The sequence below is a fragment of the Notothenia rossii genome, assembly GCF_949606895.1.
Source record: "Notothenia rossii genome assembly, chromosome: 6".
NCBI classification, from domain to species: domain Eukaryota; kingdom Metazoa; phylum Chordata; class Actinopteri; order Perciformes; family Nototheniidae; genus Notothenia; species Notothenia rossii.
Window position 1 is genome coordinate 29,755,536 of NC_136909.1, and position 25,068 is coordinate 29,780,603.

General features: G+C 42.9%; 1 protein-coding gene across 3 annotated transcripts in view; it reads right to left on the minus strand.

The window, feature by feature from the left end:
* Nucleotides 1–18,820, minus strand: part of cabp7a (calcium binding protein 7a) — a 33,837-nt gene extending 15,017 nt beyond the window's left edge. For 2 of the 3 annotated variants that reach the window (XM_079689194.1, XM_079689192.1), the window contains exon 1: nucleotides 17,977–18,820. In XM_079689194.1, the coding sequence (XP_079545320.1) occupies nucleotides 17,977–18,085 (109 nt within the window). In that variant the 5' untranslated portion in view covers nucleotides 18,086–18,820. The remainder of the gene's footprint in view (nucleotides 1–17,976) is intronic. The other variant, XM_079689193.1, reaches the window with a different exon arrangement.
* Between the last annotated feature and the right edge of the window lie 6,248 nt (nucleotides 18,821–25,068).

The window sequence follows — 25,068 nt, forward strand, 5'->3', positions numbered from 1 at the left end:
AAAGCAGATTATTGACATTAGGTCTGGCAATACAGTCAATCATTATCCTGGTGATTATTTCACAGACAAACCAAGTAACCCCGCCAAAAAAACGGCTCTTTTGAACGGCTCTTTGAAAGGAACGGAGCCATAAGATCCGGCTCCCTTCAAAGAGCCATAAATCCCATCACTAGTAAGGTCATCATTTTAACAGTTTATTATTCTCATCGACTCATCCGTGAGCAGAGCATCAAGTTGGCATGTCTATAACAGCTGAATGTGGCGATTACCATCTTGATCAGCAAAACGCCACACAAACTTATTAAGATTTAAAGCTATGGTGCGTTTTGATTCAATGCTGAGTACAGCCAAACTTGACAGGCTCTTCTCTGTCATAGTTGACCGCAAACAGTTGCGGCGCAAGAGTATTTGTGTTGGGTAATCTATGGTAGGGCTAACCCATACAGTGGAGGGGCTCAAGTCAGTATTTGCAATGTAATTACATACAGGCTCCCCTTGACAGTGAAACGCCACGCTTGAGTTTTATATTATTTCCCTGTATCCAAATTGAACTGTATGAAATAAAAAGGCACATTTGCCTTGTAGTAAATAAAAAGGGCGACTTGGAGCCAATCCTGCAATTTCCCCACAGGCGAAAGAGTTGACGTGCTGAAAACCCAATCCCTGCAGGGGGGTCTGGGGGGATTTTCCCCCAGGAGATTTTTGGAAATACTAACATCAAATACACATTCTGGTGCTCTCTTAAGAAGAAAAATAAATAAATATATTACTACACGACATATTTAAAAAAATGAATGTCATTTTAGTTTTTTGTTACTTTGTTCTGAAAGCTGAACCTGCTGCTCCTCACAGAGAGGAGAGGGGAGAGGCTGTGTGAATTACTTTACATTGTGGATAAGGGTGGATAGCCCCTATTGTTCTGTGTGTCAAAATGAAAGACAGCCCACACACCTATCAATCATCAAACCGTGGTGTCTTATAGTTGTACCGATGTATATCGAGATGTACTACAGCAAAAGTATTCTCCGTCGGGACTTCCTGCAACAACACCACGCCGTTATCGTGATTCTGATTGGCCAGAAGACATTATCAAAGATGTTCTATTGAGAAGACGATCACTACGTGACAAAAGTTTTCAAAACCGTTTCTAGTCTTCGGTATTTCCAGACAAGTGGCTACTGAAATCTATCTTACTAACTGCTGTCTGTGCAATTTACTCGTCGCGAGTTTGCAGACTTTATTTAGCTTACTTTAACATCATTTTTCATGGTGGGGCTAAGCCATTTATTGGTATGGCTGTAGCCGACCCCAGCCATACCCTGACCGCAAATACCTCATTCCTTCTGTCTACTTGTATCCGAAATGCTTCTCGTTTTGCGCTGTCCTCCCGTTCAAATGAAATCGCCGCCAAACATATTTCCAAGCTCGCGCCAGGGGGGGGGGAGGGGTTACAAGGCTCGCGTCTTGTGCTGCATTCACTTGCACTCGGACATTAGAGATTTTCTCTCATAAATGTCCGATGAGCCACAACTTTTCTTTCAAAACAAAGCTGCCAAATGGGGTGGCAGCTGGGGTGGCAAGGCATTTTTCTGAGGTGGCAGCTGCCGGGGTGCCACCCCGTAGAACCGCCACTGCATGTGCTTCATGTCAGCTTCTTCCAGGGGTTCAAATGGAGGTCGACTGAGCCCATCTAAAATCGCTGCCAAGTCCCATAAGGGCACCAGTGAAAACAGGGAGGAGCCTGCGAGCCCCTTTCATAAAACGGCAGACCAAGGGATGGTGGCTAGCCGTCTTTCCCTCAAATCCCACATGGCATGCAGGCAGCAATAGCAGCCAGGTAGACTTTGATCGTAGAGAAAGCTCTGTGTTTATCAATCAGGTCCTGTAGAAATGATAAAATCACCCCGACAGGACATTGAAAAGAGATGTGTCCCTTTTGAAGGCACCACTCCTCAAACACCCTCCACTTACAGTCATAGAGGGACCTGGTGGAGGCAGATCTTGCACTCTGAATAGTGTTTATCACCTTATGAGGGAGTCCCACTGTATTCAGGTCATACCACTCACGGGCCAGGCCCATAGTGCCAAGCGCTCTGGGTGTGGGTGAAAAATCGTCCCCCCCGCCTGAGACAGTAGGCTATGTCCCTGCGTAGCGGGAGCTGCCACGGCTGCCCGCACAGCAGCTGATATATCTCCGCCAGCCAGTACATTGCAGGCCAGTGTGGAGCTATTAGGATCAGTGTGTGGCGTTGTTCTCTCACTCTGGCCAGAGTTGGGGGTATCAGAGCCAGGGGAGGGAACGCGCACAGAAGGACCGGAGGCCAAACGTGCGCGAGCGCTTCCACGCCTAACGGTGAGTTTAAATCGTGCATTGAAAAGAACAGCTGACATTGAGCATTTTCTTTTGATGCGAACAGATCCACCGCGGCCCGGCCGTAACGCACCCACAGCTGTCTCACAATTATTGGATGTAGAGTCCAGTCTGCATACAGTGGTACACCTCTGGACAGCAGATCTGCCCCGAGGTTCATCACAGCTGGTACGTGCGTCGCTCTCAGAGAGATGAGACGGCCGCAGCTCCATAAGATCATTTTGCGTGCCAGCATGTGTAACTGGAGAGAACGCAAACCCCCTTTGCGGTTTATATACGATATTGTGGTCGTGTTGTCTGTCCTCACGAGGACATGATGTCCTCTGAGAAAAGGCAGAAAGCGTTTCAGGGTGAGGAACACCGCTAAAAGCTCCAGATAATTTATGTGTGACCGTTGGAGGTCTCTGCTCCGGAGACCCCTCACAGGTCGACCTTCGTATATATCCCCCCAGCCCGTCAGACATGCTTCTGTGGTGACCACCTTCCACGATAGGACAGCACCCATAGGCACGCCCGTACTAGAAAAGTCGGGTGCAACCAGTGGCGCAGTGCCATTACGCATTTCATAGTGACCATCACTCTCCGCGCGCCATGACGCACGGGGTCCAGTCTGAGGGCAGCTACCCAGCACTGAAACTCCCTCATGTGTAAGCGTCCCAGTCGTAACACCAGGATGGCTGACGCCATGAGCCCCAGTAACCGCAGACATGATCTGAACAGAACATATTTGCGTGGCTGGAAATGAGCGAGGCAAGCCCTGAAGGCTTTCACTCTCTCTGCTGACAGGCGAGCTGTAAAGGGCACCAAATTCAGGCGTAGGCCCAGGAAGAGTACAGTCTGGGATGGGGACAACATGCTATTTTCTGTGTTTATTACGAAACCCAGGTCGAGCAGGTGTTTTACGAGGACATTCTTCTGCGTAATAGCCTCTTGCTCCGACTGTGCGAGAAGGAGCCAATCGTCCAGATAAGTTTCCAGGCGAATACCCTGTTGTCTTAACGGGGCTATCGCGGCTTCCGTACACCGTACAAACAATTGTGGGCTGAGAGACAGACCGAAGGGAAGTACTCTGTACTCGTAACAGACACCCTGAAAGGCGAACCTCAGATATTTCCTGTGTGGGTAATATACTGGGATGTGGAATACGCGTCTTTCAGGTCGACTGATGTGAACCAATCGTTTTGGTGCACGAGACGCAACAGAGATGTGTGAGTGAGCATTCTGAATTTGTATCTTTTGAGATATTTGTTCAGAGCCCTCAAATCTAGTATAGGCCGAATTCCGTTCCCTCCCCCCGTTTGGGAACGAACTTGGAATAAAAGCCGCTCTGACTCTGTTCGGAGGGTATTATAGATATAGCCTTCTTTTCTAGTAGCGAAAGAATCTCTTGCTCCAGAATATGGGCCGACTCTCCCCGTGCTTGGGAATGCAGAATGCCCGAAAAGTGAGGGGGGGTGACAGCGAATTGGAGTCTGTAACCCCGTGCTATTGTCTTGAAAACCCAAGCAGAATCTGTGAGCATCCCCCACTTTTCGCTTCTCAAAGCGAGTGGAGATGTCACATCACTGTCCTCTGTGTCTTTATTTGTTGTGTTATGGGGCCCTCTAGTGTCTGAACACGGTGGTACCCCAGGTTGACAACCCCGGTCGACACTGCGCATGCGCGTGGCGGTGATGCCTTCACAGCCCCGTCCATCGTCCGCCTTCTGAGAGAGGCAGCAGCCACTCTTAGAAGGGGGGTAGACGTCAGACTGTTTATTGTTTTTATTGTATTTATTTTCATTTTTATTGACCACGCCCTTGGCTTTAAGCCTGGAAACGACAGTGGAAAAGGATTTATTAAGAAACAATAGTGATGACATGTGTTTGTGTGAATTAAACGAGCAGCGGAGCTTGTTGTCTTTGATGTTAAGTCCATTTCCCTCATGGTGCAAACTTGAGGATGACGTTCTGACATCACTCGAGGCGGCGGGAAGATGGGGGCATGGTTGCACCCCGGAAACACATGAGCATCTAACACGGGAACGTGTTCTGGAGCTTGAGAACAGGGAACTTCCATCTCTTTTATCGAGGAGAGGAAACGAGGCTGTCAGGCCGCCCTTTTCTTCTTCCTCGTCTGGTGGCTGAAAGTCTGGACCGGCTGTGCCTGAGCGGCTGCTGCCAGAACCGGAGACTTTCTTGGCCAGCTCGTCTTCGCCTCGTGTCTGGGCTGGAGACCCGGGACGGGCTGTGGCCTCTGCTGTTTCGGGATCTTGAAACGGGCAGGACGTGAGGCAGCCTGAGCGAAGGACTGCCGCGGGGCCGTTGAAGGCGGCGGCTGGACCCTTCGGGGAAGACAAAGCTGGAGAGCCTCATCCTCCTTCTTTTTGGATTCACACCGCCGCTGCATCGAAGCTAGAGCGGAGCCAAATAAGCCCTCGGGAACAATAGGCATGTCCAAGACGTCCTCTTTTTCCCGGTCTGGAAGGTTCGTCAGGTTAAGCCACCTGGCTCTCTCCTGTACCACCATTATCCCCAGTGTTTTGCCCGTGGCTTGGACTGCACAGCGCTGCACACAGAGGCAAATGTCCATGATCGCTGCGATTTCGTCCCACATGGCAGGCTCAGGTTTGTTCGTCATGTCCTCGCAGAGCTCCGCCTGGTAGGCGGTCAGCAGCGAGGAGACGTTGAGCGCCCTGGCGGACAAAGCTGTGGCTTTATAGGCTCGTTCGGTCATTGCTGACTGGAAGCGGTCTGCCTTTGCCGGTAGCGTGGGGTTCCTGCTCATTGGCGAAGCCAGCCGCGGTTGGAGGTGGGCTGCTACCAGTGGCTCCATGGGCGGCATGTGGAGCAGGCCGAGCTTCTCCATGCCGTCACAGTCCAAAGAGGAGGCACCCTGGATTGGGGCCTTGTTGCTGAAAGGACGGTCTCTCCACGAGACCGACACCTCGTCCAGCATCTCTGGAAAGACTGGGAGAAGCTGCCTCTTCATCCTCGCTGCTTGGGGCAAGTTCTTCCCCTCATAGCGAGATCTGGAGGTCCACTTCAGGCCAGGGGATGTCCAGCCTGGACGCAGCGCGTTGGCACACGGCCTGCAAGTCCATACTGAGGCAGGGCGAAGCTGGTGTGCTTTCGCCCGGGGGAGCGGATATCGCCTCCGGCTTGGCAGCCTGGGCAGATGAAACGAAGATGTCATCTTCGTGCTCATCCGAGTCGGATAAAAGGAACTCAGAGGCATCCTCTTCATCCTCCTCCATATAATCCAGCTCTAGGACATCCTCCGCGGGTGGAACCACGGTGAGGTCCAGTTGGGAGCCCCAGCTTGACACAGCGCGGGGCTCCGCTCTCACGGCTCTTGCCGCCACCGGGCCCCAGCCTGACACGGCGCGGGGCTCAATCTCCGTGGCGGTCGCCACCATGTCCCGATTGCCGGCCGGCGAATCAACGGACATGAAGGGGTTCTGTCCCGACAGGCTAGCTTGGCGCGCTAGCCGTCGGCGGAGGCTCTTGATGGTGAAGCGGGCACAATGCCCGCACGAACCGGGGGTATCGATAGCTTCCTGGGCGTGTTCCAGCCCAAGGCAGGACGAGCAGACCTGTTGTGAGTCCGTGCACGGGATCTTAAACCCGCAGCCTCCGAGCCGAGCCTCTGAGCCGAGCCTCCGAGCCTCCGACTCCTCTGGTGTGAGGGAGAGAAGGGTCCATCCTCGTTTACCGGGGTGTCGGCGCGGATGGACAAGCTAGCAACAGGTATGTTACCGGAAAAAATCCGACCTTATCTTTATTCCGAAAGGAAAAAACGACGGGGTAGATTTTTCTTTAAAAAATATTAACTGGTGTGTTAATATCTTTCTTATCTCCGTCTCCTCTGGTGTGAGGGAGAGAAGAGTCCGTCCTCGCTCGCCGTGGCGCAGAGGGACAAACTAGCAACAGGTATGTTACTGTTTGAAGAAAAAAATCAAACCTTACCGTTATTTCGAAAGAAAAACCGGCGGGGCAGATTACAATATTAACTGGTGTGTTAATATTTGTTCAATTCTTCTGCAAAGCAAAAAAGTAACCGGCAAGCGCCCGTCGACCGAATGTTAGCTTTGGGTTCAGTCTGTGGACCGTTAAGCTAGCCCGGCTACTGATATTCGAGATGTGCTCTGAAGTGAGAAGAGGTGTTTGAAAGACGCTGCGACGTAGCGCAAGCTACTTAAAGGGTGGGTGGATTCCCTGACGTAGACGTCAAGATCACCAGCCAATCAGGATTGGCGTAATGAGATTGATGCTTCTGTTTGCATACGCGTTGAGGCGCATCCCATAGTGAGACATCGAACGGAGTGTTATGAATGAGAACTACAAGATAGTCTTAGAAGTGTGAAAAACCCTGAGTTAATAGAACCAGTTTAGATGTGATAATTGATCTGTAAAATGATCAATATGTTGCTAAATGGAAACTAGTTGCTATTATTGAAGCAATCTGTGTGCACACAACCTATTGAACTGTAATTGTAACATAAGCTCCTGTAAGAGTAATTTACCAACTTTTGTTTGTAATGTCAGCCTCTTTGTAACTGTACAGTTTGTCTGTGTTATAAACAGCCACCTCCAGTCACAAGGATCCTTACTGGCACTGCAGCGCATGGACAGTGGAGATTTGAGGATGCAGGAGCTCAAACTGTGCCATCTTCCTTTGCTTCTCCGACTCCTGAAATCTGACTCCTGAAATCAGTGTCACCATTTCATTTCATTTATTTTCCTTAATTCCTGAAGTTTTTATTAATGCCTCTGGCCTCCTTATATCAAATACCACTTGTATTTAATTTTAAGAAGTGGCTTTTGTTGCATCTTTCTTCTGTCTCTGAGACCATGGCTCTACTATGGGGATGTGAATATTTGTGTTGACAGCATGTGGTGTTTGCTTTGATGTAGAGAGGTGCTTGTTGGCCTTCAAAGATGCGTTGCCATGCGGTCCCCTGCGGTGTGATCTGACAGAGGGTGAAAAGCCCATGTTAGAGTTGTGAGCCAAGCATCTGAAGCTGAACTCCCACAAGAGAAAAGGTGCTCTCCCCCAGAACACTGTTGTTTATCGATGAAGTGCACTAGATTCTCTCTGAAGCACAGAGACGTGAAGCAGTCTGTGTACTGTACCCAGACAGAGCCAGGAATCAGACAAATAGAAAATGTTTGGATTCATGACGTGTCAAGTATCAATGACAAAGGGCATTGTACATTCACTTTTAATGTGGTGTTTTTATTTCGTTTTTTTTCTCTGTATTATTAATTCAAAGAGCAATGATCCAAAAAAAGGTGGATTTAAATGTTCTGCCTAACAGAACAGAAACGTGCCAAATGGGAAATGTTCACTGGGATTTTCGAGGCAGGCCTGAAGCCAAGCTTTACTCCTTTTCAGGGTAAAATTAGCATCAGTGGAAACTTTTGCTAATTATACGCAATGCACTTTGAGCAGAACAGGGTAATGCCTGAGCCATTGTAGCAGTGAAATGTCCGTGAATGTAATCCGGGGCTTGTTTTTCAGAGCTATAAATCTTCTTTGCCTCAGTTAGACCTGCATCTGCTTAAGGCTGCTTTGGATCGGTAATTGCAGCACACCCACTCTTTATGTAAGACCTTATCAGAGTGAGAAAAACATTGCTTTGCTGTGTGTGTTTGTGTGAACTGCCGGCGACTATTTTTAAACACCCATAGCAACCTTAATCCATCTTTAGCTGGATATGGGCCGACTTGGGCAACCGGAAGATTTTAATATTACCATAACAGGCATCTAATAACGCTCTGGAGTATTAAAGAGGGGTATATGGCATGGTGTCGTCTGTGTCTTAAAGGAAATCCCATGTCTGGGTTTGGCTAGAAATGTCTCGCATTACGAAATTTGAAGTGCTTACAGTAAACCTTGCCACTGAAACGCTGTCACGACCACGGGGAAAAAATGGGAGAAACAGAGAGAAAAAAGTTGGGAAGGTCGAGGTGCTTCAAGCTTAATAAGAAAAAATCCTCTGGCCAACTTCTTAAACCCCACTTGACCTTGAACGATTGCAGTCAGCGAAAGGCCATGAAATGATAGCCCATCTCTGTTGCTTTATTCTGGATTTTATTTTCAGAAGCAGAATCATTGATCCGTCTCCATTTTTTTCCCTCCCTCGCTCTTATGTTTTCAAAGTTCTCATCATCACAGCAGATACCAAGCTGAGCCGAGGCCAATATCCACAAGGCAAAAGAAGCACCTCAAACAAAGGTCACAAGCGAACACTCAAAAGCCTCCACTCTGCAACACACTCCCTCATCAGTTCCACCACGTTAACGCTACGCACCTGCTCACATATTACTTTTTTCCACCGCTGGATTTTGTTATTCTCTGGTATAGACTTTGCAGCATTGTTCATCAAAGGGAGGAAATATTACCGTGGGGAAAAAGTAATCCACCATCCAGAACTCATCACAGTTAATTTCACAGGTAATGAAGTCTGCTGGATCCACTCCTCAATGGCAATCGATCAAAATGGGAATAAATGACTTAACATTAACCTACTCGACAGACGTAATTACAGCACTTCATGATATTCTCGGCTATTCTGCACCACGTGTTCCATCAAAACCAAACCTGGCAACAATAAATGTCATGCCAGATTACAGTAACTGATTAACTGAGAATTCATATAAGACTGTGGTTGTTGGTGAAGTAAGTATTGATGTCAGAGAAGGTACATTGAAACCCCAAGAGAAAACGCGAAAGTCCACGTTATTGCAGATTTCCCATTTCATATTGTTCATATTACTTCAGTTTTCATATTAAGGCAACAGTTTGACATGTTGGTAATGTACATGCAAAGAGTAAAATTAGAAGATTGACTTTCTCTCACCATCTTATATAGCTAACGCACGTAGCCACTTAGCTTAGCAAAAAAGACTAGAAACAAGGACAGAAAATGTGCCTGACTTTAGCAACAAGTAAAGCTTTGGTTTTATAAGGAAACACTTTAAATCAATTAAGGCAGGGCAGTATTGGGACATCAGATGGAAAGATAAAAACATTTACTAAAAAATAATACAGTTTCACCAAAAATCAACTTACTGTAGCGGCTTCTACAGGGAGAAACAAGATACTTAAAGGGGCCCTATTATGCCTGTGTGACGCCACTACGTAACACTAGCGCTTATATTGGCTCAAACACATTGTACCTAATTTACTAAGAGGCGGGCCACCTCCAAGCGGTTGAGCAATCATAACAGAGCCGGCCAGCTAACCGATCAGAGTAGACTGGGCTCTGGTTTCAGACAGAGGGTGAAATGAGGTGCTGCAGCACAGGCCATATCAGAACAATAAAGAGCTTTGTGAACATTGAATCGTATAAACATGTCCCAGTATAGGCACAAAAAAACAAGTATGAAATATGGATATTAGCATAATTATCTCAGTTGTTTTTAAGTTCAGCAACAAATATATTCAGAAAATGCACAACATTTGTAAAAAAACACAATCCTTATTTAAACCTTACATAAGCAGTTTCACTGGATAGATTCAACCTGTAGCCCACCAGCTGTGGTGGTGCTGGGTCACTTCCCCCTCTAAGAAACGGCTCATTTCTGCTCACACTCGTCACCATCCATGTCAAGTAGAGCTTTTTCATATACCTCCGTCTAATCTAGGTAGTGATATAACAGAGGGTGCCATTTTGAAATACATTGCTGCTTGTATGTCTGTTTAGCAAAACTGCGTAAGAAGACTCTCCATCATGCAGGTACAGCGAGTGCAGTTCAGGATTGAGTGGAGTGACGGGAGGATGTACAAAGTGGGAATTATTATTCTCTGCCCTATCATATATACGAAAGATGTCCCCAGAAAACATATTTGTTATATCACGAACCACATCCTTTTCCCAAATGGATGAATGTATTCTTCCTGTATTGATTGCGTTCCTGTTATTCCTTCTGTGTTTCATAATGATTTTCAGGAAAGCCCCTGAAGCTGTTCAGGCACTCAAACAGATATTTCTCTACGGACCCATCACCTTCCCTCCACATACAGTACATGCAACATTAAGTCACGACCCTGCTTCAGTGTTTTAATAGGAAAAAAGAAGTCACAAATCGAACAGCCCTGAGGTCAAATTCTGAATATGTTGCAGGCTTTAGAAGTAACGTTAGAGTAAGTTAACTGTTACAGCAGTCAGTACTGTTGATGCCGCATCTCCTTATTTCTGTTTTTAATCACAAACACAAGCCGTCTGAGTTATGAACTGGAATTGTACTGTCAAAAAAGATTTGAAAAAGTAATGGAATTGGAAATCAATATATTGTTTCAATTTTATTTCAGAGAGAGAGTCATTTGATTGAAAACTCATCTCTCTTTCTGTAGGAGGAAAGGAAAAGCTCTCACCTATGCAAGACGAAACCAACTGCTTGTTTAGGGGATCCAATTTAATAGTAAAATAAGGTGGGATGTTTTGGAAGACAACAATCATTTAACTGATTTTGGATTCCTGTGAGAGAGCCGTTCTAATGGCTGTCAATAGCTGAAGTTAAAAGAAGATACAAATAACTGTTTTTTGTACACACCTGGATCGTTTGCACACTCCACACTTGTGAAAATGAGCCAGCATCTCCAAACCATCTTAGCAGCATATGTTTTAAAATGGTCGCAGTTGACCCCTTGGAAGTTCACCCCCACAACGCCCACTGATTCTGCACCAGCAATACGTTATGTGCATAATTTCTGTCTTGCCAAGCAGATGCCGGTATCTTTAAATATCTTCATTTGTATTCATGTAAGTATTTCCAAAGGAATGGAAGTCAACCCTCCACCTCAGGGCGAACAAATGAGTCAATGTTTTCTACTGCAGCTACAGTAGGAGTTGAGCAGAAACATCAAGATCTCCTCACAGGCAATTTATGCCATTAGGAACGCGGTGGTGTCAGTGACTTTTTGCTGTCAGTCAAAGTGATTTGCAAAGTCGCAAAACTCTCCCAAGGGAGCGACTTAAAAATGTTGAAAAAGAAGCCCAGATAGCATGTTAAATGTTTTACTACAGATAGCGCACTCCTTTCCAAAACACAGTGCAGAGTGGAAGTTGGAATATCTCATGAAAATATTCTTAAAGGCATATTTAATTTACGACTCAAGGGAAAAGCCCACCCAAATGAATCCAGTCCACAAGCCAGGAGCACTGATTTTCAGAGTGTCACCATCCAAACCTATGTGAGAGTTACTGGTTGTTTCTTCAAGGTTTACTGTCAAACCTCACATTCCTGGCCCAAACAAGTTTATTTTTCTTTGACATACTTTGGACTTAAGCTATTTGCCAGGCATATAAACTACATGTATCATTTGTTTAGGAGGTCGGCCTGTTCTAGTGACAAATGATCTAACCCAGGGGTGTCCAAACTACGGCCCGGGGGCCAAATGCGGCCTGCCGGCAGTTTTGAATCGGTCCCAGCTGATTCAAAAAGCATAATGGAATATGGACCACACATGAAACTTGCGCTTGTCCTGTATTGTACTTCTTAAACATAAATGTAAACATATATTACACAGTCGTTTTCATGTGTAAATAAGCTAATTTTTCCATAAATTCAGTCAATTAAAGTCAAAATGTATTTTTTACCAATCTAAGTTGATACGAAAAAAGCCCAATACCTTATTTGTATAGCAAGCTTTAAACATACCCTTCCTATTTGCTCTTATCATAAGCAATATGAGGCTACTCTTTTAAAGAATGAGTTGCTAACAAAATGAATGAAACCCTATGGAGAGCTGTGATAGGCTGATTATTCTTAAAGCATATTAAAGTAACAAGCATAATTGGACTAAATTTGATTGATTTTGCTAACTTATAACTTAACTTATGAGGCAGTAAACCTTTAGTGAGTGGCCCAGCCCTTCGTATATTTTTCTGTATGTGTCCCTCGGTGAAAAAGGTTTGGACAACACTGATCTCCATTTGCTCAATTACTCCTTTGGTGGACTGATTGTTATGCTCATTTTCATACATATGTTTTGTAAATGGAGGTTTTTCATAGGTTCAGGATAACAAACCTGCACAGTCACTGGAGATACAACATGTGATAATGCCAATGCCGCTTAAATTACAAAAAGCAGGAAGAAGCAATAGTTTCTCTCAACGATTTAATTCCTTTCAGTGACAATTGCAGGGTTTGTAGTGGAGATGGGTGTCCTAGAGTAAACATGGTGCCAGCCTATAGTCTATTATTCAGTAATGACAAGGCAAACCTTCCCGCCATTGCTTATATCACAAAGCAAATGAAAGAGGGTATTATTCCAATCACTTCCTGTTTGTAACATCTCAGCATCCTGTCTCTCTGGGTAACAACTCAATATATGTTTGCTCTGGAGACAAGAAGAAAAAAGAAGCCCCTTCACCACGAGCAACAACAAATGGAGCGATCACTTTGTGGGCGCAGTTGATTCTAAATATCGAAGACAGTTACTCAACTATTTATAATGCTCCTTGAGAGATTTGTCCCTGCTGGAGCTCTGTGACAGTGGCTTGGGAAACACTTTGTTTCCTTGACAATGATTTAGAGAAAGCTCTCAGGCCCATCCAAACACACTGGAATTGGAACTGAGAGAGGGAAACATAACTAGCATTGATATATACGTATGTAACTTTACATTTGGTGTATTGACATTTAAATTTAAAAATCTGATCTGCAGAAACAAGGTTCCATATATGAGGTTGTCTTCTCTTATTGTGCTGCATTTGTACAGTAATTGCTGCAAGTGTATTAAATGACTAAGACATCATTTAAATTACTATGTTTTTATTGACAATAAAATAAAGTACAAGCTTTTAGATTGCAATGGTATTTAGTTTTAGTAATTAATAAATGTATATGCGAGGCTCTTATTACGTCCTTATACAGTCATGTTTTCAGGCATAACATTCAATTATTAAACAGCAGGCAAACTATCCTTTTGTTCAGCTTTTCTTGCAGTTTGATCATGAATGTCAAATGGATTCATTCATCCGTAATGTAATTTTTTGAATGTTTATTAAAGAAATGCTGTGTTGACAATAGGCTCCAAATGAAAACATTATGAATAAAAGTGGTTTTGGCTTGAGGTGAGGTGTATTCAAAGTATTCCTATTGAGACATAGAAAATCAACAAAAGACAGGAATATTCCTCATACTTCCTGGGCTTCTCTACAAGCCACAGCAGATTTTAAACAAAATGATACACAAAACGCAGTAATCACAACCTTGTTGCAACATTCTGCTCCAGCCTTATCTTCTGCTTTGTGTGTACAGAAAACTTCTGTAGTCTGATTACACAAGCCTCACTCTGGGACCCTTTACAAATGCTTTAGGCTCATCCCTGGGACCATTCTGAAGCTGACTCCAATGTGGCTGTTGTTAGGCATTGTGGAAATGGGCTTCCCACCTAATTCCACCTGCAGTGATATTGACACTACGCTGTGTGTGTGTGTGTGTGTGTGTGTGTGTGTGTGTGTGTGTGTGTGTGTGTGTGTGTGTGTGTGTGTGTGTGTGTGTGTGTGTGTGTGTGTGTGTGTGTGTGTGTGTGTGTTTGTGTGTGTGTGTTACTGGTGGAGGAGATCCAAACTATATTAAGCTCCTGTAATATGACAAACATTTTTTTCCGTCCCTCTGTGTAGGAGGGGAAATGGAGAATATGGAGTCAATTTATGTTCGCATTGCCGAATATTCAGGTACTTGTGCAGGCACACACACACACACACACACACACACACACACACACACACACACACACACACACACACACACACACACACACACACACACACACACACACACACACACACACACACAGGCTTAAGAGGCATCTGAAAAACAGCATTTTGTTCCAATTATAGCTTCGACAGTCTTCTCAGAGTCGCAAAGTATGGTGCCATTGGTCTAATCCCTGGGCTGTCCAAAGGCAGTAATTGAAAATCAAGTCCTTGGCTATGTGTGCCAATAAGGCTTGAGCCTTCTGTCCCTATACCTGCACTCACACACACACATTCACTAATGTGCAATTTTGTTTGGTGACAAAGCCCTGTCTCCCTGACGGCTGAGCTGATGTATGTGACACTTCAGACTCCCAGGCAATTCTTGTCCGTCTCTCAAGAGATGCGAGTGACGACGAGACACGGACTGACGCTACAGCAGTCAAACGTCACTGCAGACTAAATCCCGTTCGCAATCACTTGAGATTGATGAATGCAAATAACAAGTTAGAACTTATTGACATTTACAGTATCCAGGAAATTGGTTTGGGGACCTAAAGTACACTGATGTCTGTGCACAACTAAAAACTAATAGTTGCAACGTTTCCCCTCTTTGAATGTTATTTTCTGACCTTTAAAATCTCCTTATGTGGAAAGGTTTAAAGTGGTTCGCTTTACTGCCTACAGGGCTTACACATTTGTGTGGAAAAGATCTGAAAGCATTGCTGGTACATTCAATTAGGAAATGTCTATGTTTGATTCTTAATTATATACACTATAAATGAATACAATTTGTTTGGGTTAGAAGTCATTCAAACACAAAGAAGGATATATTTTGTTATCCTACGTAGATTGCAATGTTTCATCTCCCTATTAGACCGCTCTGCTATAAAACTCCAACAACTCTAAAATCCTAAAGAATCATTTGGGATTACTGCGGCAATGCTGCTTAACTATCAACACCATGGAGCATATTAATATGATATTTAATTACGTTTTACAGCTGACCCAGAGCAAATGTATTGCAGGCTTACTCACTTTGGACACACTTAGTTTAAGAGCCTCTTCATAAGAAATAAATTAGAATATCTTTAAGTATGAAGCTTATAAAATAATCTAAATGGAGCTCCTAAAGGGACAGAGTAACATTTTCTTAATCTGAAGTCCAAAAAAAAGAAACTGAATGTGTTATGCAATGCTTGGGAGGAAATGCGTTATGATCCCAGCTGCTCGCTTGTAGCACTGCCATCCATCTTTGAGCAGCTGAAAATAAGATAAGGGTAAAGGAAGGAGTGTTTCCAAAAGATAAAACATTTCGTTTTGAAAGCACAAATTTTGGCCAGATAGCGAAGTATTTTATGTCTCTGATTCTGAGCCAGTAATCAACCAAATCAATTGTTCCTATTGTCTCCTTTATGGCAGGAAAAGCTGTGAATCTCAGTTACACTCTTAACAACAACAACACTCAATCTCCTCTGCCTTTCATTTCTTACCTCTTACACAACCTGTAAAACATCCATCAACCAGGATCACTAATGCCCTGCAACAGCTGAAAAAAGCCTCTGTCGCTGCTGTTAACTGTGCATTACCCCCGGCTTTCCTGTTCTCTGCGCAAAGCATCCCATCTTTACTCAAGTCAAAACTGCCACTGTATATTAGTTGAGCTGCAAAGCCACACTGGCTCACTTTGTTTGCACCAGAGTGACTGCAGCAAGGCGGCACAAGCGGATTTGACTAAAGCCCCTGTCACACTGTCCCAAAATTGACACCAGATGGACACACGTAAAGGAAATGTTCAAATTCGGCTCTGATCGTAACAACATCGGGCCATTCGTGAGGGCATCTTAAGCCATCGTATGACCGCCGGTGGAGTTTCTCAGGCACCGGCAGCAACTTTGTGAGCACTGGCAAAAATTGCCAAAGGACCTTGAGAAGGTTCATTTTCGTGTTGAATTCGAGTGTCCATTTTTCCCTTCGTAAGGCCAGCGTGAGGGCATCTCGTCAAATCGTGTCATCTTCGTCTTTACTTCGTGTGATCAACGGTGCCATCGGGCATTTTTTGCCTCACAAAGAAGGAAACAAGAAGCTGCCCCATTGTCTTAGGAAGGCAACACGACTACGTGAAGCCCTGGCAATGCCGTCGTGTAGCCATCGCATTATAGTATGATGACATCGAGAATGCATTTATTGCACAACAAAATAATGTAAACATATTATGTAAATAACCCAATTTGTGTTCTGTGAAACTGAAAAGGATATTACATTGTTTTTGTTACTTTCGTTGCAGTTGTATGAATTAAATGTAATTTAGGTTGACTTCCTGTTTTATTGATATGCTTTTATTTTGAAGGCGAGTTTACGCTGTTGACAGGAAGTTGTTGTTGCTATGGAAACAACATGACGGAGATAAGTAAAATCTTCTAATATACATATAAAGACAGAGAAAGTAAAGAATAAAGTGTATGTTTAAATGTTAGCACCCCCCAAAGAGGCACAAGCTCTTACGTTCTGGTGTCAATTTCGGGACAGTGTGACAGGGGTTTAACTGAAGTCAAAATGAAGTGCTGTCTGTTTATTTCACCCCAAAGCTGTCTGTAAATTAAAGTGGGAGAGTGAAGAGGAAACTGACATTTCTCATTCCAAACCATCAAAAGCATCAATATTATATCAATAATTTTTCAAATCCATCTTTTTTCCATGCTTCTGCTGTGCGCAAAATACATTTCTGTCATGCATGGACTCTGTGCACTGGAAATCAAGTTTGACAATAAAGGTGATGCAACGCTGTAATCATGGGCATGACATTGTGTAAAGATCACTTCTGGCACTGACATGTTGACACTTCCCTTTCATCACAGGCTCAGTGTGTTTGTTGCCAAAGAAAGAGAACGAAAAAAAGCTATAGAGAAATAAAATACCAAAAGGCACATTTGTACTTAAAAACAGCCTTGTGTATTGGGCACCCTTTCTTGTTTTCTTCTGGGTGTTTCCTCTGCTGAGTTAGTTCTCAAACAGGTGTTGTGCAAAATGCATTGAGGCCGTTCAATAAGCACTCTTTTCTTTCTGCTGAAAACCAATTGGCCTCTTCCACTCAGCTTGTTTTAATTCATACCAACCGTTAATACCTTTCCCCCACAGATGCAGACCTCTTTATGAGTGTGTGCGAGACAAAGGAGTGTGTGTCTGAAATTTCTAATTTGGGCAACTCCAGGTTCAATTTACAGTTCATTTCTGATTTTTCCCCCAGGGAAATTCTGCACCAGCCTTCACTGACAAGTTTTCTCACAAGACTGTCTGTAACTCACACTTAATGCATGTCAGTCAGAGCCTAAAAAGAAAAACACCACTTTGAAAGACATGTGTGCAAATTGATCTCTCTGAATCTGTCCAGCAAAGTAGAGCACTCTGTCAAAGTGTGTTTTATTCATTATTACGGTACCAAGGATGAGAGGTGCAGTGAACAGATCATTCACCAGTGTCGCCGCAATCAAAACACCGCAAACGCGCAATAACCTGTCATATCACCTGCTTTGGAACTTGAACAGTGTCCCGGGGCCACTGCAGGATAATGTGCAGATGTCGCAGGTTCACATCCCTGTGCTGCAGAAAAAAACCATGAACTTTGGAAGGAACCCATACGTCCAATCAATGAGAAATTGAAACACATATATGATATCAAAGTGGGTGACTCATTTTAACACTCTGTTTAATATAATAAGATCAGGACATTGTGAACATAGATGTGCAAATGGTCTGTTTAAGAGGGAAAATCTGGATTTATGAGCGCTGTCCAAAGTGCTGATCTGTTTGAATGAGCCCCGCCACATACACTGTCACTACATGAGCCTGCTGTGGATACACAATTCACAAGCCGTGCGCACCCTCAGGTAAACGGGAACAGGTAACATCTCACCTTCAACCTCGTCTTCGGGCAGGTTCGGTGGGGCTCTGTAGGCGAGGAGGTCAGGGATGGTGCAGATCCCCCGGTACATCAACGTGGAGGAGACTGGGTGCATCGGCATGACTGCGACCTTTAGGTGCCAGCTGCGCCCTCCTCATACAGAAATGTCTAAAGAGAGGATCCCAACTTCCCCCCACGGTCACCGAGGGAAGGGAGAAGCGAGTCCATGGATGGGGGGAGAGGGGTGAGGTGGGAGACGGTGGATACCGCAGCGAAATCTTGCTTTTGGTCAATGACTGGAGAGCAGAAAAACAATATCTTACCTCATTGCAGTTTGATTATTTGCTTTAAAATGTCTTGACACAAAGTCACTAGATACAAAAAAACTACCTCAGGCTGAGACTATGCGCTAACACATTCATCTCCTTTAGCAATCTGAGCTAATAAGCGTAGGTTTTTAGTCTATTACTTTTCAACCGATACACAGATTTATAGGATTTCAAGACACCGGCTGTTTGCGTTTTTAGTCTGCTGCTAGCGAATTCATGCATCCACTTGTTGGATACGTGCGCTAACTTGACGCACTCCGTCTTCAAGATCCAACCACCTTCATATAATCCACAGAAACGACGTGCTACACCTAAAAAAAAAGATTTGGTAATACTCTAAAAAATATGAACGTGTCTCTCGTAAAATGACAAGATGACCGGTCAGCGCGATCCTTAAAAGACAATAAGTGCTCGCTCGCTCTTATTTGGTCATGGATACGGGGGCGCGTTGCGATCCAGCTGTTCCATTTTCAGTGGAGGAGTTTTTTTGTGAAAGGAGGCTCTCTATGTGGATCTGATATCCTCTATTTCCCTCGCCCGCCACTCTGTCTCTCTCATACATAAGTCTGCACACACACTCTGTATGTGTGTAGGCAATCCCTCCCGCATAACACACATCCACCCTCCCTCCTCTTCTGTCTCTCTTTTTCTTCAATTTCTCTCCCCGTGCACTTACTCACCGATGTTAGACCGCAAAGTGGGATTGCTGATCATATGGTGTATGGTTTCCCTCCCACTGAGCCAAGGCTATGATAAAAAATGAATCCAACGCCATTGGCTTGATTAGAGGTTCCATATGGCTGGTGATCAGGCACTTATTTGAAGTTTTTCTATGACGTAAACCCGCATCTGCAGCTGAGGTGATTCACAGGTATTTTATAGATCGTGAGACAGAAAGAAGATGGTTGGAAATCATTAACCACTATCTGAGGAAACAAACTGTTGCACATTTCAGTTTACATGTTTGGCCGGTGTAAAGTAATGTTGAATGGATCATATCATAAGATGCCTTATTAGTAATCCCCTGAAATATATTTAACCCTTACTGTAGATGCAGTGGGTCTTTTTTTACCCGGTGAGGTGGTTTTCTTAGAGTATCTTTGTAATTACATTGTTTTATCATTTAATATGTATATATACATATATATTCCAGCTATTCCTCAAAAAACACGTTTTTGCATTCAAATTTTAAATTTAAATTTTAAGAAATTGTAGTTTGTACTACCCCAAGCTGGGTCGAAAATGACCCGCATGCATTTTCTATGGAATTTCGGTTTTTTTTCAAAATGTAAAATAAATCTCTAAAATTATAAATAGTGACAAATTAAATATAAAATATCTCTAGTGTGAACCAAAATATAATACTAAATATTATACAAGTGATTATTCTTAACCAAAATGACAAAAATAAAAACACATTATTCTAATACGGGTCCTTTTTTACCCATTTATGGAAGAGTGTAGGTCCAGTCACTCGTGCATCTAAGGGTTAAAATAAGTTGTCAGGCAGCTTTCAAAAATGTCTTTCTTTTATTTATTTTAAACAGGGACCCTACAGTACAATGAAATATAACTATGGGACCTCCATCCATCGAATTGTCTTTCTTAAATGATTTCTTAAATACTCCTGCTTTATGGATAACACAACATGTCACCAACATATGCAGTAATGTCCTGGCTATATCTTCACATCTATTCTATTTATGGAATTGTTTTGAGGAACTTTGTTATAATAAGATATACACTTTACATGGCTAACACTTCTATCTCGTTTGCTTCACTGTCATCGCTCTCATGACACATTTTTCATCTGCAGCAGGCACGGTTTTCAGAGACTCTAAAAAAGGTTTAAGGGTTGGACAAACAGCGAATAAATCAACAGACAGGTGTATGTGCTTCGGGTAAAACATATTTATATATAAAAACATCCAGGAAATGTTAGGGCCTTCCCAGCTAGAAATGTTTGGTTCTAAAAACATTCTGAGAATGTTACAGTCATTGTTCTAGGAAGGTTTTCAGCGGGAAGTTTTTGTTTGGTTCCCACAACGTTCTTCTGAAAGTTAGAATAACATTCTCTAAAAACATTCTTAAAATGTTTGGTGATGACATTGTTAGAACATTATGCCCTACTGTTCTTAAAACGTTTTCGCCCGAAGCTTTTATTTTGGTTCCCAGAATGTTCTTCTGAAAGGTAGGATAACGTTCTCTAAAAACATTCTTAAAATGTTTTTGATAATGCCCTGGTTATGCCCTACTGTTCTTAAAACATTTTCAGCTGCAAGTTAGATTTTTTATGTTGCCAGAATGTTATTATTTTAGAGAAGGATAACATGGTTTATGTTAAAGAAATTATGCAAATGTTCAATGGTAACCATTTACTAAAATATGTTTACATTATTTGAACATAAAGACATAATATTCCTGTAATTGTTCAACTCAAAAAATTCCTGGGTAAGTGGACTGACCACTGCGGTCATTAGGATGATTATGATAGTTTACTTAACTCTTGGAATTTGACTATTAACACATGTAAAAGGATGACACGGAATCAGCTGGTGAAAGTAACATTTGTTTATTAGAAAAGGGGAGCTGGGAGTGGAGGTTGGTTATGGCGGCAGTGGGAAACAGTTGTTCCAGGGTGGGTAGAGAGGCCTGGCTTGTCTTGGGATTCCTCCAGGGAGAGACACAAAAATCAGTGTGAGGCAAAAGCAGGCAAAGTTGTCAAAGAATATGCTGGTAAAAAGATAGAGCGGCACACAACAAACCGTTCACGGCAACAATCCTGCAGGGAATGAGTGCAGGCTGCAGGCTTTCATAGTGTGGCTGACGAGAAGGTTGCAGGTGTGGTTGATTGGAGATTGCTCCCAGCCGCGTAGAGCATACCAGCAGGCAGAGAGAGAGAGACACACAGTAGAAAGAAACACATACAAACACTAACAGGGGTTTCAGGGACGGGCAGTGCTTTTGGTTGGAGCAGCGGACACACGTGCTGAGACTGAGTAGACGGAGATAGGAGTGAACGTTGAAGTGAGTGCGAGATTGAGAGCAGCTGGTGGAATGGCGTCTTTGAGTCCTGGAGAGGAGGATATGGAAAGTGCATCTGAAGGAGGATGGAATGAAGTAAGGAAAAAGACTTCAAGAAAGAAGATAGACATGTCAAGTGACAGTCTTAGTGATTCTGATTCACAGAATGAATTGAAGAAAGTAAAGAAAAGGATTGAGAATGAAGAGTGGAAAGTGATTGTGGAGTTTGGTGAGCAATCCGCAGCTAAGCTACATCCAGTGGCCCTGACTAAAGCAATTCGCAAAGAAAATGGATCGATAAAACAAGCAAGATTTCTGACCAAAGGACGGATGTTGGTTGAGTTGATTAATGCAAGACAACAGGAAAAGTTACTGAAAATGAAGACCCTGAATGAAATTCGAATTAAATGCCATGTTCCTGGAGCAAATCGGAAAATACTTGGAGTTATCAGTGGAGTTCCCATAGAAATCGGCATAGAAGAACTCAAGAAGGAAATTAAAGGGGGGAAAGTGACTGTAGTAAAGCGTCTTCCTACTAGGTACCAAGGTAAGATAGTGGATAGTTTGTCTGTTCTTCTTCAGTTTGAAGAAACAATGCAACAGAAGATAATGATCGGTTGCATGAGCTTTTCAGAAAGATAATTCATCCCTAAACCTCTGCGGTGCTTTAAGTGCCAAAGGTTTGGGCATGTGGCAGACAAGTGCAAAGCAACTAAGCCCAGGTGTCCAACATGTGCGGGGGAACATGAATATGGCAGTTGTACTGCAGGTGCTAAGGTGAAATGTTGTAACTGTGGTGGGGAACATAGTGCTGCGTATCAGGGCTGCGAAGTGCAGAAAAAGGCCAAGGAGGTGCAGAGATACAAAGTGCAAAATAAAGTCTCATATGCTGAAGCAACAGAAAAGGTTTCACTAAACATAGCTAGGAAATCCCAAGTAGCATCAAGTATGTTCTCTTCAAAAGATTTTCCCAAACTCCCACAGGCAAAGGAAAGCTCCACAAAGTGTTCACATAAGTGTGTGATAGGAGAGGATGCATTGATTGTTAATAAGTACAAATTTGTGGCCTTTATTGGAAAAGTGGTGAATGTTGCTTTACAACAAACAAAAAAGAGGTCAAGACTGAAAACAATAGTGGAAGCAGCAGGTGAATTTTTGGGGATAAAGGATATAACCGTTGAAATGATACATGAAATGCTAGCCACCAATAATGATGATTCACAGATTGAGTAGATGAATGGTTTTTCTCATTCTGCAATGGAATGCTAGAAGCCTTATTGCAAATGGACAAGAATTCAAGACCTATACATATCAGTTAAAAGAAAAACCAGACGTTATTTGTATTCAAGAAACATGGCTGAAGACTAATTTGGACTTCATAATTGGGGGATATACTGCTATAAGACAAGATAGAAATGATGGCCAGGGAGGGGGATGTGCAATCTTTATCAGAGAAGTCATGTCTTATAGTAAGCTAACTTTTAAGAACAGTCATGATTTAGAAATAGTGGGTGTAGAAGTTTGGATTAATAAAAGGAAAATTAGTGTCCTGAATTTTTATAATCCATGTAATAAACTCAAAATAGAGGAATTAGACAGTCTTTGCCAAGGAAATGAAATAATATGGTGTGGTGATTTTAATGCACATAATACAATGTGGGGAGGGAGATCAACGGACAGGTGGTGGAGGACTTAATGGAGGCAAAGGAATTAGTTTGTTTAAATAATGGGCAAGGTACAAGGATCAATTTTAGAGATGGAACAGAGTCTGCGATCGACCTAACTCTTGTAACAAGTGAATTAGCTTCTGGTAGCAGTTGGGAAGTATTGACAAATAACAGTATTGGGAGTGATCATCTTCCGATTATAATTAAGTTTGATATAAATCATGTGGTTGAGCGAGACGGTATCATGAGATGGACTTTTTCTAAAGCAAATTGGGAGATGTTTGCTAAATTGTGCGATAATGAATTGGATCAGATTGATATGGCAGAAAGTATTGATGAAATAAATGAGCAATTTACTTCAAATATAATTAAAAGTGCTAATCAAACTATTGGGAATAAAACTGGGAAACTTAGTAAATGTGTTAAGATGGTACCGTGGTGGAACAAAGAAAGTAATGATGCAATCCGAAACAAAATCAGGCTGTTTGGAAAGCTAAGAAAGACACATTCATTACATAATTTATTAGAATATAAAAAGGCACAGGCTCAGGTAAGGAACATTGTTAAAAGAGCAAAAAGGGAGTGTTGGAGAGGATTCTGTTCAAGTATTGGGAGAACTACACCATTAGATAAAGTATGGGGAATGATTAAGAAGATGAGGGGAATAAGACAGCAGAGTAACCTGCCAGTATTAGAGATTGGAGGGGAAGTTGCCACTGGTGCTTTGGAGAAGGCAGAAATTCTAGCTAAAAATGTTGTCAAAGTTCATTCTTCGGAACATTTGACAGAAGAAGGTAAGATCAGGAGGCAGGAAGTGTTAGATGAACATCCTAATGTATATGAAGAAAGACATTCGTCGCAGAGTGTTGTAAATATACCTTTCTCTATTCAAGAGTTGAGAAGAGCATTAAGTAAGTGTAAAATGACTGCTCCTGGGAAAGATAATGTATGTTATATAATGTTGACCAAATTAAGTGATTTTGCATTAGGAAAGCTGCTGGAGATGTACAATAAGATCTGGGAAAAAGGGAAGCTGCCAATAATATGGAAAGAGTCAGTCATTATTCCTATTAGGAAACCTGGGAAAGATCCAACCAGTCCAGGCAGTTATAGACCTATAGCTCTGACATCACACTTGTGTAAAGTTATGGAAAGAATGATAACAGAAAGGCTGATATACTACATTGAGAAAAATGAACTAATGACTCCTTATCAGAGTGGATTTAGAAGAGGGCGGAGTACTTTAGATCCACTGCTGTGCCTGGAGTCTGAAGTCAGGAAAGCCCAAGCGAACAAGGAGTGTGTTGTGGCTGTATTCTTTGATGTGGAAAAAGCTTACGATATCATGTGGAAGGAAGGATTATTAATAAAACTGGACATTATGGGTCTGGGAGGTAATGTATATAATTGGATTATGGATTTTTTGTTTGGCCGTGCCATCAGAGTCCGAGTTGGCAAGTCATATTCTCGCAGGCATGAAGTTGAAAATGGAACCCCGCAGGGGAGTGTCATCAGTCCTCTATTATTTTCTATCATGATCAATGATATATATATACACAAGTAGGATCTGATATTGGTAAGTCACTTTTTGCAGATGATGGAGCTATTTGGAAAAGGGGCAGAAATGTAAAATATATTGTAGCTAAGATTCAGGAAGCCATTACGGAAATTGAAAGCTGGTCTCTGACATGGGGGTTTAGATTGTCGGTGGAAAAAACTGAAACTTTATTTTTTACGAGGAAAAGGATAGGTGAGGAGGTTAGGTTGAAACTTTATGGACAAGATCTAAAGAAAGTGAAGACATTTACATTTCTGGGAATATGGTTGGACGAGAGAGTCACATGGAGTACTCACATTGATAAAGTAGTAGATAAATTAAAAAGGGTTTTAAATGTTATGAGGTGCTTGGCAGGCACTAAGTGGGGGGCTGATAAAGCTGCTTTGAGGAACGTATACACGGCCTTAATTAGATCAGCCATAGAATACGGACTAATAGTGTATGGGTCAGCTGCATATTCTTCTCTTCAAAAATTAGATAGAGTCCAGGCACAAGCACTAAGGATATGCTGTGGGGCAGTAAGATC